The 16,435-nt window shown below is 45.4% G+C and overlaps 1 protein-coding gene across 4 annotated transcripts in view; it reads left to right on the top strand.

Annotated features, from left to right (window-relative positions):
* DPYS (dihydropyrimidinase) overlaps positions 1 to 16,435 on the top strand; it is a 73,271-nt gene that overhangs the window by 11,244 nt on the left and 45,592 nt on the right. For all 4 annotated transcript variants that reach the window (XM_059671938.1, XM_059671937.1, XM_059671936.1 and 1 more), the window contains exons 2-4: positions 4,101 to 4,259; positions 7,694 to 7,873; positions 9,630 to 9,819. In XM_059671938.1, the coding sequence (XP_059527921.1) occupies positions 4,101 to 4,259; positions 7,694 to 7,873; positions 9,630 to 9,819 (529 nt within the window). The remainder of the gene's footprint in view (positions 1 to 4,100; positions 4,260 to 7,693; positions 7,874 to 9,629; positions 9,820 to 16,435) is intronic.

Consider the following 16,435-nt stretch of genomic DNA (forward strand, 5'->3'; position numbering starts at 1 on the left):
CATAGAAATATGAAATAAATGTTCATCCTTGACTGCTGCTCCCTCCTCTAAGCTCTCCTCATCCTTCAATGTTCGGGAAAGTCGAAGGAACATTTTGTGAAGGGAATCTAGAAGCAGCTGATGTTGAAAGAAATGAGACAAATATTGAAAATATCTAAGGGGGCTGGAACTGTGGTGTTCTTTTCTTTTTGTGGTTAATCCTCACACAAGGATACTTTTTCCATTGATTTTTAGAGAGAGTGGAAGGGAAGGAGGGAGGAGGAAGTGGAAGAGGAGGGAGGGAGGGAAAGAGAGAGAGACCAACATTGATGTGAGAGAGACACTTGAATTGGTTGCCTCTTGCATGTGCCCTGACCAGGGCCAGGGATTGAACCTGCAACCCTTTGGTGATTGGGCCAACACTCTAACCACTGAGCACACCAGCCAGGGCAGGGACTGTGGTGTTCTAACCAATGGTTTGCTGGATAAAGCTGATTATCCCATGAGGAATAATTGCGTAAAGGCAAAAAGGCTCTAGTATGGGTCCTTCCTCATCAATCTTTTAGGGGAACATTATTTCATTAGTGATTGGCACGCTGATGAACATCACATAAGTTTAATAAAATTGCATTTCATCCCTGGTTGGTGTGGTTCAGTTGTTAGAGCATCAGGTTTTATTCCCAGTCAAGGGCATGTATCTGGGTTGCAGGTTTGATCCCAGGCCGTAGTCAGGCCTGCAGGAGGCAACTAATCGATGGGTCTCTCTCACATTGACCTTTCGCGCTCTCTCTCTCTCTCTCTCTCTCTGTCTCTCTCCCCCACCTTACCTCCTTTCCACTCTCTCTAAAGATCAATGGAAAACTATCCTCAGGTGAGGAGTAACAACGACAAAAACACCGCATTTCATTTGTGAATTTATAATTCGTAGTTTGACGGGATTTGTTTGGCTTTTGGTTTCCTCAATGCTTGATGGGTTTTGCCAACCTCTGCATCCCTCCAAGCGATGATTCACTTAATGACCTGCGGCGGCAGGCTGGAAAGCAGGTCACGCTGGCTGGAAGACCGGAGGGGGCATGATCTGCATGAGGCTGAGGCCAGGAGCAGGCTGAACGTAAGACCCCTGCTCTAAATCGTATCTTCTTCCACGTCACCAATGAGAGTGTGCCAGCTGTGTGACCTTGGAGACTCATTTGACATCTCTGAGCCTCCGTATCCTCCACTGTCAAATAGGAAAGCAATCCCTACCCCTGGAGCTGTAGTGAGGCTTACTTAAATGAGCTGAGTCTGAGATGCTTAACCCGGGTATTTAGTAAACAAGTGCCTCTTTTCTTTTTAATATTTTATTGGTTTTTTACAGAGAGGAAGGGAGCGAGATAGAGAGTTAGAAACATCGATCAGCTGCCTCCTGCATATCCCCCACTGGGGATGTGCCCGCAATCCAGGTACATGGCCCTGACCGGAATCAAACCTGGGACCCTTCAGTCCGCAGGCCGATGCTCTATCCACTGAGCCAAACCGGTTTCAGCACAAGTGCCTCTTTCAAGAGGGAAGTGAGTCTTAAGAGGAGCAGGTCTCCATCCCCCCGGAAGTGGTGGGGGAGGAGGGGAGGGAGGGTCCACTCTAGTTGGGATTACAGACCTGCAGCTCTGGCATGTGGCTCCTTGGATCCTGTGTAAAGAAGGGAACATTTTAGATCTTGAAATAATATTCAGGGATTTGGGGTAACTTTGGGCAACCAAAGGACCCTGGGTGACCAGAAAGACCAGAAGAGGAAGAAAGAGGTCCAAGAGGAGGTGGGGGGGGGGGGGCAGATGGTGCCTGACAGCTGTTCACTAAGACCCAGGGGAGCAGCCGAGGTCCCTGTGGCCAGTGGCTAATGTGCCAGCGGTTGGGAAAAAGGCAGGGTCTGTGTTTCATCCATTCGTCCACACTGGCCCTGGCGATCCTCTCCTGTGCATTACAGTTTCTCTATATGCCTTCCCGTTGTGAGGGTGAGGAGAGGAAGGAGGAGTGAAGAGGAGAAACAGAACCAGAAGAAACCAAAAAAAGGCAGCTGGCCGCTCCCACCCTCCCTCTCCTGCTCCTAGTTAATTAGGGAGGTGGGGCGTGTGTGATACATCCTTATTCGGAAGCATCCTTATTCCAGTTGTAGCCCCAGGAAGTTGTCTGTTGTAGTTTTAGAAAAACAGGCCTTTGACCATCACATGTTCAGTCTTGTAAGAAAACCACCCACAGTCTGGACTAATTCATGTACTGCATACATGTATTTGTACCACTATCTTTCCCCTGGGCCTCTTCTAGGGAGCTTAGCAATTTTCACCTCCCTTTAACCATTTCTGTACTACCGTTTATTATAGAAGTATACGTGCTACCTGTCATCACAATCTGAATATTTTATTACAATTATTTCTTCATATCCCATCTCCCCACCGAGACGATAAACACCCTGAGGGCAGAACCTTGGATTATTTGTGTGTCCTGCCCCCTCCTCACTCTGTGTAATTAATGGATTCCATGTGGTAGGTGGTTTTTGCTGTTGTTGTTTTGGTAGCAGTTTTATTAAGATGTAATTAATAGCCAATACAATGCAGCCATTTAAAATGCATGTTTCAATGTTTTTTAATATATTCACAGAGTGCGCACCACAGTTGTAAACATTTTTATCATCCCCAAAAGAAACCCTTTCGCTATCACCTGATTCTCCCCAACCTCTCGAGCCCCAAGCAACCACTATTCCACTTCCTGTCACTGGGGATTTGCCACATAAGGATATTTCATATGAATGGAATCATACAATATGCGATCTTTTGTGACTGGCTTCTTTCACGTAGCTTAATGTCTTCAAGGTTCATTCATGTTGAGGTGTGTATCAGAAATTCATTTCTTATGGCCAAATAATATTCCATTGTATTAATATACCACATTTTGTTCATTCATCAGCTTACGGACATTTGGGTGTTTTTCACTTCTTGCTACTATGGATAATGCTGCTCTGAATATTTGTGTAATGTAATGTCCTTTTTTTTAAAATATATTTTATTGATTTTTTACAGATAGGAAGGGAGAGAGAGAGAGAGTTAGAAACATCGATGAGAGAGAAACATCGATTAGCCGCCTCCTGCACATCTCCCACCGGGGATGTGCCCGCAACCCAGGTACATGCCCTTGACCAGAATCGAACCTGGGACCTTTCAGTCCACAGGCCGACGCTCTATCCACTGAGCCAAACCGGTTTCGGCTAATGTAATGTCTTGATGTAATGTAATGTGTATGCCAAGGAGAATATGAAAGTGGAGGCAGATCTCACAGGGCCTTGTGGACCATACGCAGAAGATGAAACTTTATTCCAGAGTCAGTGAGAAGTATTCGGTTTTAAGCTCAGGAGCCAAGGTCCTATCTAGACTTCATCCCTCTAGCTGCAATGAAGGGCTCGTGTTGGAGCGGGTGGGAGCTAAACTGGAGACATAATGATCAGATGGGGATGAGAAGCGGCTGAACTAAGACCAGAGGCAGGGGAAGGGCCAGAGGGGGGAGATGGGAATTAAGGAAGGATGGAGGGGTCCCCAGGAGGTGGTGATGAATGAAGGTGGGGTGGGACCCATGTTGAGTCCCCAGGGATTCTGCATGGATCACAGGGAGTTGGAGATACACTTCACCAACATTGACTCTAATAAAACGGGGTTTTGCCAGGATGAAGACAGTTTTCTAAAGGGAAGAAAAAAATGAATCTTCTCCACTTCTCCATTTTGGTTTTGTTTTTTTTTTTTATAGTCTTCCTGTATTCTTTGGATCAAAGCCATTTTCATTCCATCAGACCTGCCATTCTTTCGACAAGCAGCTCCAGCAGTCCTGTCTATTTATTTAATTTTTATAAGCGTTTCTTTGAGCCAAACCGAGGACAATGTCTGGAAGCAAGAGCTCAAAGGCTCCACTCCAGCAGTTTTAATACTTCCAACTTCAATTTATGGGAAGGCTATTTGCGTCCCTCTGTGCCTTTTAAAGGCGGCGTGTTTGTGCCATTTCCCGGACCCGTCACGTTTGCCCAAGTGCTTGCAAATGCATGTTGTTCAAGGAGACAGATGACTTATGTCTCACCTGTTGGAACCCTCTTGTGCTTGCAGGCGGCCCTGGCGGGAGGCACCACCATGATCATCGATTTTGCCATTCCTCCGAAAGGCGGCTCCCTCCTCACAGCCTTCGAGACCTGGCGGAGCTGGGCGGACCCCACGGTCTGCTGCGACTACAGCCTGCACGTGGCCGTGACCTGGTGGAGTGACCAGGTGAGCCGCCCGGAGGCAGCTTCTTTTCAGTTCCCTAGTCCTCGCTCTGTGCAAGACCAAGAAACTGGCAACGTCGAAACGCGAGAAACTGGTGGGCGGCTGGGGGTCAGAACTGGAGGGAAGATTGTCATCGCCTGCTCTTGGGCACCTTTTGAAGTTTGATTCCTGTGAAGTATTGTCAATTTCCAAAACTAAAAGCCAAAAAATCACATAGAGATGATAGCGAAAATCCTTCATAATAGTTCACAATACTCTTTCCTAATATTAAGTTCATGACATGTAATTTTAAAAAGGACTGATCTCCCACCCTGGCCGGTGGTTAGAGCGTCAGCCTGCACAATGAAGGGTCTCAAGGTTCAATCCCCGGTAAAGGGCACAGGGGTGTACCTGGCTTTGCAGGTTTGATCCCCAGCCCAGTCAGGGAGCATGCAGAAGGCAAATAATTGATCTCTCTCTCTCTCTCTCTCTCTCTCTCTCTCTCTCTCTCTCTCTCTCTCTCTCCACCTCTCCCTTCCACTCTCTCTAAAAATTAATGGAAAAAATATCCAACAAAAAAGTGCTGGTCTCTCTTTTCCTCGAATTCAACCTTTCCAGACTCCTTAAAGAGTATTTTTCCACAGACCAGAACTTTAATTAGAACTGGTTAATTTATGGAAATAAACCAAGGACATTCCCATTTAAAACTGGATGTCTCCATTCCCACACTCCCCTCCCCTCCCCCACTCTTGTGCACTGGAAAGAGAAAGCAGAACAGACGGGAATGTTTTCTGGGCCTCCTCCCAGCTGTCCCCCAACCGGTGCCCTTTCTGCAAAGCTGTGCTAATCTCACCAGCTGGTCAGACCGTACCATGACGGAGCTTAAACCAGCCTTCCGCATCTCCTAATTACTGAGGCCGTAGCAGAAACGACCACCTGATTCGGATTAGGAAACCAGTTTTGAGGGATGTTAAAATGTGTCCATTTCTCCCCATGTGAACTTGTATGTGTGCCTTAGAAGACATTTTTACTTGCGATTTAAATCAACAACACGTTTTTCCACATTGGACTTAATTCAGAAGTCTTTTTGCCAGAAAGCGTTCACAAGGCTGACTTTATTTGACGTTACCAGGTAACTTGGCTTCCACCTCCCCCTAAAAACTGGGCTTTAGACACCAAGTTAATATAAAACAAGTCATCAGTTTTTAACAGGGAGATCAGCAAATATACTAGCAAGGTTCATAGTTCACAGCTAAAGTTAATTTTTCTCCAAAAATGCCGTTCTAAGCGATGCATCTGATCTCTTTTGCTTTTAGGTCCTCCTGCCTTCCTCCTTTCCTCCCCTCTTATGTTGTTGGAGCAAAAGTGATGATATTCACCCTTACCCGTGCTTCTCACCCCTTCACATGCCAATGGTCACCTGGTGAATATTGTTAAAACAGATTTTCTTTCATACATATATCAGTTTGCTAGGGTTGCTGTAACAATGTACCACAAACAAAGGGGGCTTACACAACAGATATTTATTTTTTTACTAGAGGCCTGGTGTGCGAAACTCACGCACGGCAGTGGGGGGTGTGGGGTGGGGGGTGGAGGTATCCCTCAGCCCGCACTGCACCCTCTCACAATCTGGGACCCCTCAGGTAGGTTCCCTAGGCCTGGCCGGCGATCAGGGCCTAACGGGGCTTTCCTTCTCCTGGCTGCCGGCAGCTGGCCCCGCCCCTGCCCCTGCCACTGATTGCCATCTGTACAGCGCTGCCCCCTTCTCCCCACCACCGGTCACCTCCCTCTGTGGGTGACAGGCATGGAGTGGGATCACCTGGCTGGCCTGGGCCTCCCTCTGTGGGGCGATTGATTGCAAGGCATCCATATCGATTGCTCCCCAGAGGGAGGCCCCGCTCACCTGCCACAGCTCCGCCAGCCGGTGGCCTGGGCCTCCCTCTACAGGGCGATCGTGGGGCAATGACGGGGCCCCCCGACCAATCGCATTGCACCTGCCTTGGCTGGCCTGGCGCCAGTCCGTGTCATAGCATGGTCATTGGGAAGGTCATCCGATGGTCGTTCTGCTGTTCGGTCATTTGGTCGACTTGCATATTAAGCCTTTATTATTATAGACTAGGGGCCCAGTGCACGAATTCATGCACCTTGAAAGGAACTTTGGGCTGTGAGATTGCGGTGGGCACAAGGGTGGGTCTTGGCCCATCTTTCACAGCCCCGCCCTGCACCTCCCGCCACGGCCCTGGTCCCCTGTCTGCCCTCAGCCCCACTCCTGCCACTGCTGCTCCAACGTGCTGACAGCGCCAGCCCCACTCTCACCTGCTGACGGTGCAGAGCGATTGGGGTCAGTGCCAGCAGTGGGTGCGAGCGGGGCCGGCGCTGTCAGCAGGTATGAGCGGTGGCTGCTGCCCCGATAGCTCCTCAGGAGCAGGGGGAGATGGAGAAGCCCTCAGGGGCAATCAGGGCCAGCAGCCACTGCTCACACCCACTAACAGCACAAGCAATCAGGGCTGGTACTGGGCGCCGGCCGCAGGTACAAACGGCAGCTCTGGGGCAGATGCCAGCAGCAGGTGTGAGTGCCAGGTGGGACCATGACGCGCAGGAGCAAAACTTTTCAGTAACAACCAGAGGCTCACCCTGATGACAGCGACTGGTGCCCCACCTTGGTCTGGTGCCCCAGCTCACCTGCTCCACCATCCCACCATGGCCAACGCTCGCCATGATCCGCACTCTGCCACCTGCTCCCGAAGCCCACCATGTTCTGCGCATGCCCCCTGGTGGTCAGTGCACGTCATAGCAACCGGTGGTTCGGTTGTTCAGTTGTTCTGCCGTTCGGTCTATTTGCATATTTATTATATAGGATAGTTCTGGAGACTAGAAGTCCGAGATCAAGGTCTTGGCAGGGTTGGTATTCTCATATTGAGAGACAGATGCTGCAAATTTATTTCCAGGTCTACAAATGAAGAACTTTGGAGAAAACTGTAAACTCTTCCATGACTTAAAAGTATCATCACAGCAGATGAAAGGGAGTCTAATGTGATCAAGGCCTGAACTGCCATTTTTTTTCTGGAATTAAACTGTTATTTTACTTAATTCTCCTCCAAATGCAGTGTTCTGGAAAGTATTGAAATTATCTTTAAATTAAACGGTGACACCCAGCTGCCCAGCTGGTGTGGCTCAGTGGCTGAGCATCCGCCCATGAACCAGGAGGTCATGGTTGGATTCCCAGTCAGGGCACATACCTGGGTTATGGGCTTGATCCCCAGTAGGAGGCGTGCAGGAGGCAGCTGATCAATGATTCTCCCTCATTATTGATGTTTCTCTCTCTCTCTCTCTCTCTCTCTCTCTCTCTCTCTCTCTCTCTCTCTCTCTCTCCTCTCTCCCCCTTCCTCTCTGAAATCAATAAAAATGTATTTTAAAAAATTAAACAGTGACATTTCCTTGTTGTTGTTTCCTTTTAGGTGAAAGAAGAAATGAAAATCCTCACCCGAGATAAAGGTGTGAACTCCTTCAAGATGTTCATGGCCTATAAGGACGTGTACATGGTGAGGGACGCGGAGCTGTACGCGGCCTTCTCTCGGTGCAAGGAAATTGGAGCGATTGCGCAGGTCCACGCGGAGAACGGAGACCTGATCGCGGAGGTAAGAGCTGCATCTCACAGCTTCCACGGCAACGACTGCGGCCGCCACTTACGGTGCAGACAGTGGCCCTAAGGAGATAAACGCATGCGATGCATTGGAAAACACTAATTTTCTCAGGTTTAGAAACACTCAGTCTTGTTTGAGTCTCTGCTCTGAATTTTACTCAGGTATTATATGCATTTGAGTAAGGATTTTCCTTATCATATTAGATATGATACCTAATATGATATCATATTAGATAGCTATCATATTAGATCTCACACATGTGTTATTATAGAAACACAAATAGTTTTCTCTGTGTGGCCCAGCCTTTTTATTTACTTATTTATTCTTTGCAGTAGCTCAGGCTGCTGCTTCACAATGCCAAAGGGTGGACACCAGCTTAATCTGATGACATAAGCAGGGTATGAGGTAGCTGTTTAAAGTTTCACTCTTTTCAGAAACTGGTATTAAAAAGTGCTCTGGAGGAATGTAGATGGCATTTATTTCTCACCTTAGTTCATTATTATTGCCTGCAGGGTGCACCGCCTGCAAGATTTAAAGCGCTGTCTTCTACCCGTTATATTAGCTGATTGTTCTCTCTCCCCCAGGCTCAGTTCTCGTTAAAGTCAGGGAGATGCAGGCCCGGTGGCCAGGTGGCCGCGGAGGGCAATGGGAGGAGAGCGTGAGCTGTAAACTCAAACAGACCAGGGCTTACACCTGACTCTCCCACTTCCCAGCCGTGGGACACAGGGCAAGCCATTTCCCCACGCATGGTCTAGACTTCCTGCCTTTTTGGTTAGGGAAGATGTAACAGTGTGGAGAGGGAAATACCTGATCCAATATCATTCAGAGTGTGTGTGTGTGTGTGGTGGTGGTGGTGGGGCGGGGTGGGTAAGGGGTCAGCGAAGACTGATTCAGTAACAAGTAGAATAAGCCCAGCCAATGTAGCTCAATGGTTGAGTGTGGACCTATGAACCCAGAGGTCACAGTTCGATTCCGGTCAAGGCATATGCCTGGGTTTTGGGATTGATTCCCAGTAGGGGGCATGCAAGAAGCAGCCGGTCAATGACTCTCTCTCATCATTGATGTTTCTCTCTCACTCTCTCTCCCTTCCTCTATGAAAGCAATAAAAACATATTTTTTAAAGTAGAATTAACTACTTAATATAATACCATGAGTCATTTCAGCAAGGATCTAATATTGGGGATTAGCATATTTTTGTTTTATTTTGTTTGTTCTAAACCAGCGGTTCTCAACCTGTGGGTCGCGACCCCTTTGGCGGTCGAATGACCCTTTCACAGGGCTCGCCTAAGACCATCCTGCATATCAGATATTTACATTACGATTCATAACAGTAGCAACATGACAGTTATGAAGTAGCAACGAAAATAATTTTATGGTTGGGTCACAACATGAGGAACTGTATTTAAAGGCCCAGAAGATTGAGAACCACTGTAACCAATAAGTCTTAAATATAAACACTGCTTTTCAAAGAATGATTAGACGTAATCTCATATCTTTTTCACCTTTTCTATCAAAATAATTTAATTGTCAAATATGTATGTGAAAAGTAGCATATCAGAGAATTAAGTTTATCTTTACCAAATGCACGCGCATGCATCGCGCGCACACACACACACACACACACACACACACACACACACACACCTAACAGATCTAAAAGCCTGCCAGTGTATTTCTTTCACAATAACCTAACGGCATTTGTTATTAGTAAACCTTCCCTGTCCATGTGTGTGTTCCTGCTGCCTTTTAGGGAGCAAAGAAGATGCTGGCCTTGGGGATCACAGGCCCCGAGGGCCACGAGCTGTGCCGCCCAGAAGCTGTGGAGGCAGAGGCCACGCTGAGAGCCATCACCATCGCCAGCGCCGTCAACTGCCCCCTGTACATCGTGCACGTGATGAGCAAGTCTGCAGCAAAGGTGATCGCGGATGCCAGGAGAGATGGTAACTCACTCATGGCTCCGCATTAGCTAACGCGTGAGGTGAAACGCCTGCCAGCTCTCTTCTGCTTGCGAGAAAGTTGCGCATGAGTTTCCACAACTGCTCTTCCTCCCTAACCTTCCTCCCTGCATGTCTATTTTTGTTCTCCCTTTCGCTCACCTTCATGACTGCTTCTCTCCCTTCAGGTTATTTCTTCGTCATCCTTGGGACCTCTAGACCAGCGGTTCTCAACCTGTGGGTCGCGACCCCTTTGGGGGTCGAACGACCCTTTCACAGGGGTCGCCTAAGACCATCGGAAAACACATATATAATTACATATTGTTTTTGTGATTAATCACTATGCTTTAATTATGTTCAATTTGTAACAATGAAATTGGGGGTCACCACAACATGAGGAACTATATTAAAGGGTCTGGCATTAGGAAGGTTGAGAATCACTGCTCTAGACATTTCCTTTAGCCACAAGTCCCACCCTTAACACCACTATTAGCCCATTTTCGAATCTGATGGCTAAATGCAAACTCTCCAGCTAACTTCAGGAAGCTTCTCTGTCTCTTAGGCATCTGCCTCCACTTTTCCTCCCAGTGCCCGAATCGGCATAGTGCAGGGCACGCAGAAGCAGGTCTCAGCAACTATTTTTTGAATTGCATTGATTTGTCTCATAACAAGTTGGGTGTTGGTGCAATTGAAACACTTATCCAAATTGTATTTTTATGACAATTATGCTACAATTTTAAAACCGAAGTTATTTTTACCCCAAATTGTCTCAGGTCTTTTTGTTTTGTTTTGTTAATCCTCACCTGAGAATATTTTTCCCATTGGTTTTTTTAGAGAGAGTAGAAGGGAGGGAAGGAGGGAGAGAGAGAGAGAAACATCTATGTGAGAGGGACACATAGATTGGTTGCGCCTCCCACATGCTCCCTGACCAGGGCCAAGGATGAACCTGTAACCCAGGTATGTGCCCTTGACTGGAAATCAGACCCATAACCCTTTGGTGCACCGGCCAGCACTCTAACCACTTAGCAACACTGGCCAGGGCTGTCTCAGTTCTGTAGTTCAATTTAATATGTAAATAGTCATACAAAAAAGAGAGAGAGAAAAAATCTCCTATTATTGATAAGAATTAGGTAGAGAAATAATCTCATTCATTTGCCAGTACTGGTTAAGGAAGGATGAAACCAAATTAGGTGCATTTTATTCAGTGGCTTCAGACCCTCCTGAGACATGCTAGTCGTTTCTATCATTTCACTTTTAGAAACCTAAATAATCAGATATAGTCTTATAAATCATCCTGGCTGTTTGTTTGTTTAAACTGAATCTGGCTGCATTTTTATAATATGGATTATAAAAACTATGAAAATAGACACTAAAATGTAAATACACTTTAACAGCGGATGGGTCAATTTTGAAAAGGAAATGTATTTTAGTAAGCACTGCCTTTATAATTACTCAGTGTGTGTAAACATTTTGGGGGGACACCTATAAATTTTTCAAAATTGCATCTTGTTGCATGAAGGTTCAGTAAGGATTTTGTGCCACTGAAATGCATTCTTAAAATGTAATCTATCATCCTGGTTGGGGGGCTCAGTTGTTTGGAGCATCATCCTGTACACCGAAAGGTTGCGGGTTCGATTACCCATCAGGGGTTGTGGGTTTGACCCCCAGTCAGGGTGTGTATGGGAAGCAAGGGATCTCTCTCTCTCTCTCTCTCTCTCTCTCTCTCTCTCTCTCTCTCTCTCTCTCTCTCTCTCCTTACCCCTCTCTCTAAAAAGCAATATATCCTTGGGTGAGGATTTTTTAAAATGTAATCCATTAATATTTTGTGTTAAGAATTAATTTGATATCACACATAAGTTAATAAGGTCTTACTACCAACCATTTCTGGTTGCTCCCCTTCTCCCCCACATATAATGTAATTTCAGTTAGAAGAGCACACTTCAAAAAAGAAAGTACTGCAATTTTAAAGTTATAGCCACCAGATGGCACTGTTGCTAACCTTATGAAATGGGTTGTTCTATGATTATTTGCTTTAAGTCGTGTACCATTCCAGCCTGTCAATCAGATCCATAATGTCAGAATATGATTCAAAAAAACAGTAAATTCAGCAGAAATTGCGATCTTAACCCTCCAGCAAGCTGCAATTTTGACAGATCTGTCAGGAAACAGTTTCTTGATCTTGGGTATTTAATTTGCTCTGGGATAGAATTCCATCAGGAGCTGAGTAAAAGTCTAGGGAAGGTTTTAGAATGTAAATCCTAGATAGACAACTCAAGTATGAACATTTAATTTTATTTTAAATTATTTTAAACTTTATGTTTTAATATGTAAAACACAAAATTATATGTTAAAAATATGTCCTCATCAAAGTGATTGTTTTTATTAATTTATTTCTAGCCTATCTTTATAATTTTTCTCTTGATGAAAAAAAGAATATGTGTATATTTTTACTTTTCCTTCTTTCCTACATAAAAGATAAAATACTATACACAGTGTTCTGTACCATACTTTTTTCCTACTAAAAATATGTCCTAAAAGTCAGCTAATGTTAGATATAGAGACTTCCCTCATACTAATTTATAGGGGCAGAATATGCCACTGTATTTGTTCAGCCAGTCCCTAATGATGGCTCTTTGGATTGTGTCCAGACTTTAAGTTGTTACAAATAGGACCACAGTGATGGGCTTATGCATATGCTATTTCATATTTGTGGAAGGTGAATTAGTTTCCTATTGCCGTACTAACTACCACAAACTTAGTGGCTTAGAGCAACACAATCTCATTAGCTGATAATTCTAGAGGCCAGGAGCCTGGTCTCGCTGGGCTAAAACCAAGGTGTCAGCAGGCCTTCTGGGGCTCTAGGGGGAATCCCTTCCCTGCCCTTTTAGCTTGTAGAGACAAAACGGATTCCTTGTTTCATGTCCCCTTTCTCTGTCCTCAAAGCCAGCAAGGTGGGTGGGAACACTGCATTGTTCCAATCGCCTCTTCTGCCTCTCTCCCCTACTTTAAGGACCCCTGGGTGGCCTTGGGCACGCTTGATTAGTCCAGGATTATTTCTCTGTCTCAAGGTGCATAATCACATCACAACTGTGAAGTCCCCTTTGCATGTAGGGTAACGTGTTCACAGGTTATGGGGATTAGGATATGGACGTCTCTGGGGTGCCACTTTTCTGCCTCCCACAAAATTCTAGAAGTGGGACAGCAGGTTGTAAAAGTAAATGCATATGTGCATTTTGGATGTTGCTAAATTCCTTTCCAAAGGGATTATAAATAGGGAATATTTAAAATGTCACCCCAAATGTTCTAGTTGAGTCAGACTTATCTCAAAAGTATTGGTGAGAATACTCTAATGCACAGTTGTCGAAGAGGTAGCAGATCTCTCAGAGTAAATCATCATGAAAGATTTCACACCCCTGGCATGTGATCAAGGCATGTGATCAAACAGGATCTGAAAGGGAGTAGGGGAGGGTTGGACATAAAGAACACCAAATCAGCCCTGGCCGGTTTGGGCCAGTGTTAGAGCATCGGCCCGCATACCGAAGGGTTACAGGTTTGATTCTGGTCAAGGGCACATACCTTGGCCGCAGACTTGATCCTTGGCCCCTGGTTGGGGCACATGTGGTGGTAACCAATCGAGTGTGTCTCTCACATCGATGTTTCTCTCTCTGTCTCTCCCCTCCCTGCTTTTGTCTTCACATAGTGTCTATGTCCAAATTTCCTCTTCTTATAAGGACCCCAGTCATATTGGATTAAGACTCACACTAATGACCTCATTTTAATATAATTACTCTGTAAAGGGCCCTACCTCCAAATACAGTCACATTCTGAGATACTAGGGGGTAGGCCTTTAGCATTGGAATTTTGGCAAGGGACACGGTTCAGTTCAAGTCATGAAGTGACTCCAGGGTCGCAGGAAGATGCTAGATACTTTCCTATACATGAATTTATTTGAGCCTCACAAAATTGCCACAGCAGAGGGACATTGGGATCCCAGTTCATAGATGAGAAAACGGGGACTACGAGCAAGGACCCGTCTTGCACAAGGTCACCAGCGAACAAGTAGCAACATCAGGGTTTGAACCTAAACCTGTGTGACCTTCTGTGTATTTCCCTTCTCAGTTATCGTCTTCCTTTGTAAATGTGATATTTTAAATCAAAACAAACCCTTCTAGCTAGGAACAGCTATTTTTACAACTGCGTTTGGATGTCTGCTTGGTAGCCAATGCTTCCACTCCTGGCACCTACGCCAGTGTCTCCGCGACTTGATTAAGTGCCGCTCCCAAATCCAGACAAGGTGTAAACGTCTGCTCCATCGCTTTCACCTAATTCATGGGTTATCTGGTCAGGAGGGAGTTTAGACTGCTTTGACATGTTTCATTATTTGAAAATCTTTAGAATCCCTCAGAGGGAAAAACTGCTGTAAGTGTGAGATTGCATCATAAGTGCAGAGTCTTTTTTGGTTTTGAGCCAAAAGATGGACAAACAAGGAGAGAGCATGTATGGGTAGACAGGCTACAACATAATGGGAAACTTGCCGGGATAGGGGGAAGGACATTAATGGTGAAGATGTACCATGTCCCAAGAGCTGTTGGAGCCACCTGGTCTCGAATGTGATCCGGAGGTACCGGATGGGACAGGTACAGCACTTTTCACGACCAACCTGCTAAGAGTCGTAAGTGAAACCGGAAAGTGAAATTGGAAAATTGCTCAGCCACATCCACAAATAGCTTGTGGTTGACTTCAACCTTTAAAAATACATGTTCTTAGTGTTATATGCAATAGCCAAGATTGGGAAGCAGCCCAAGTGCCCATCAGCAGATGAGTGGATAAAAAAGCTGTGGTACATTTACACAAGGGAATACTACGCAGCCATAAAGAAGAAGGAAATATCACCCTTTGCAACAAAATGGATGGACCTGGGTATCATGCTAAGTGAAATAAGCCAATCAGAGAAGGAAAAACACCATATGATTTCACTTATATGTGGAATCTAATGAACAAAATAAACCAACAAAATAGAAGCAGAGTCATAGATACATAGAACAGCCTGACAGTTGTCAGAGGGTAGAAGGGTTGGGGGGCTGGGTGAAAAGGATGAAGGGATTAAGCAAAAAATAAAAACAAAAACAACCAGACACAGACAACAGTAAGGTGATTAGCAGGGGGGAAGGGAGGTGGGAGTGGGGGGAGGTGGAGAGGGCAAAGGGGATAAATGGTGGTGGAAGGAGACTTGACTTTGGGTGGTGAGTGCACCATGCAGTGTGCAGATAGGTGATATGTTATGAAGTTGTACAGTTGAAACCTGTATGGTTTTATTAACCAATGTCACCCCAATAAATTCAATTAAAAAAAGAACAATAATGAGAAAGAAAACATTAAAAAAATAAAAACACACGCTCTTTACCAAGAAATGAAAAATGGCACGTTTCCTAGTAACATAGTGCATATACATGATATGCTAGCGGAATGCTAGGGTTCTAATTCTGGTGAACCACTTACTACCCTAGTGTCTTGGGCACTTTAGTTAGTCTTATTGAGCATCAGTTTAGTATTGTCAAACAGCATGAGGGTTGCCATGAAGGTCAAATGAGATACATGACCCTCAAGCTATATTTGCAAACTATAGAGTGCTATACATAGGTTAGCTATCTTTGCTATGACTTTATTTTTAGCCCAAATCTAACAGAACCCACAATTATGCTAAATTGCTTAGTTTGATTTTCCAATTTATGGCTTATCCAGGCCCCTTGTTCGCTTTCCCCCTTTTATTTCTTGCATGCTGTTCAGTCCTTTGAAAATGTCTAGAACCATTGTAAAATAGGGGAAGAGCAGTTGGGAATGTTTACGCTTTCAGTTCCCAGTTTTTTGATATTTCCAGATGCTTAATGGAGAGACTGTTGAAAATAGCCCAGCTAACAAAGAGCTTGTTGGATACGAAAGAGCGGCGGTCACATTTTAAAGGAGCTAAGCCCTTCCGAGGAAATCAGCTATTCTCTGGTTTCAAAACAGTCCTGGCAGACTCCTGGTAGATGCTGACACTTTGAGTACTTCCCGAGCGCTATTACAACTGTAGAACTTTTGGAACAGTATTCCCTTATCACCTTGATGGCCCAAATGATTGAACAGAACAAGTGGCCAGGACCCTTCCTCTATGAGGAAGCACCATGGGGACTCCCGAGTTGGCAACTTACAAAGTGATTGCTGATCAAGTCCCTGAGTTTCTCATTGTCCACACATCTGTAAGAAGTCCTCTCGGAACAGAGAGATCTCTTCATACCTGCAAATAAAGCAGTGTGTCCATCCTGTAACCTCTCCAGAAAATAGCACGTTAGCTCTTAGTTTATATTAAAAACGATTGCTTGTTTCAGACACCAAAAGAGATGCTAATGGTATTTCCCCTTTCCTGGGCCTCGGACAGTGACCAACAGGAGAGGGGTGGGATCACCTACTGTGTGTGTGTGTTAGCAGCGGCTAAGTCCCTGGGGGGTAACTTTTATTGACCAAGGTCTGATACTCGGTGACGTAGGAAGTAACGTTCATAAGCCTTGCTTTCCTGGTTTTTCGTTACTCCTAGGTTAGCTGGAGGACAGTGGCCAGTTTGAGGGAGAAATGATCTGTGAGA

Source organism: Myotis daubentonii, chromosome 17 (genome assembly GCF_963259705.1).
Source record: "Myotis daubentonii chromosome 17, mMyoDau2.1, whole genome shotgun sequence".
Classification (NCBI taxonomy): domain Eukaryota; kingdom Metazoa; phylum Chordata; class Mammalia; order Chiroptera; family Vespertilionidae; genus Myotis; species Myotis daubentonii.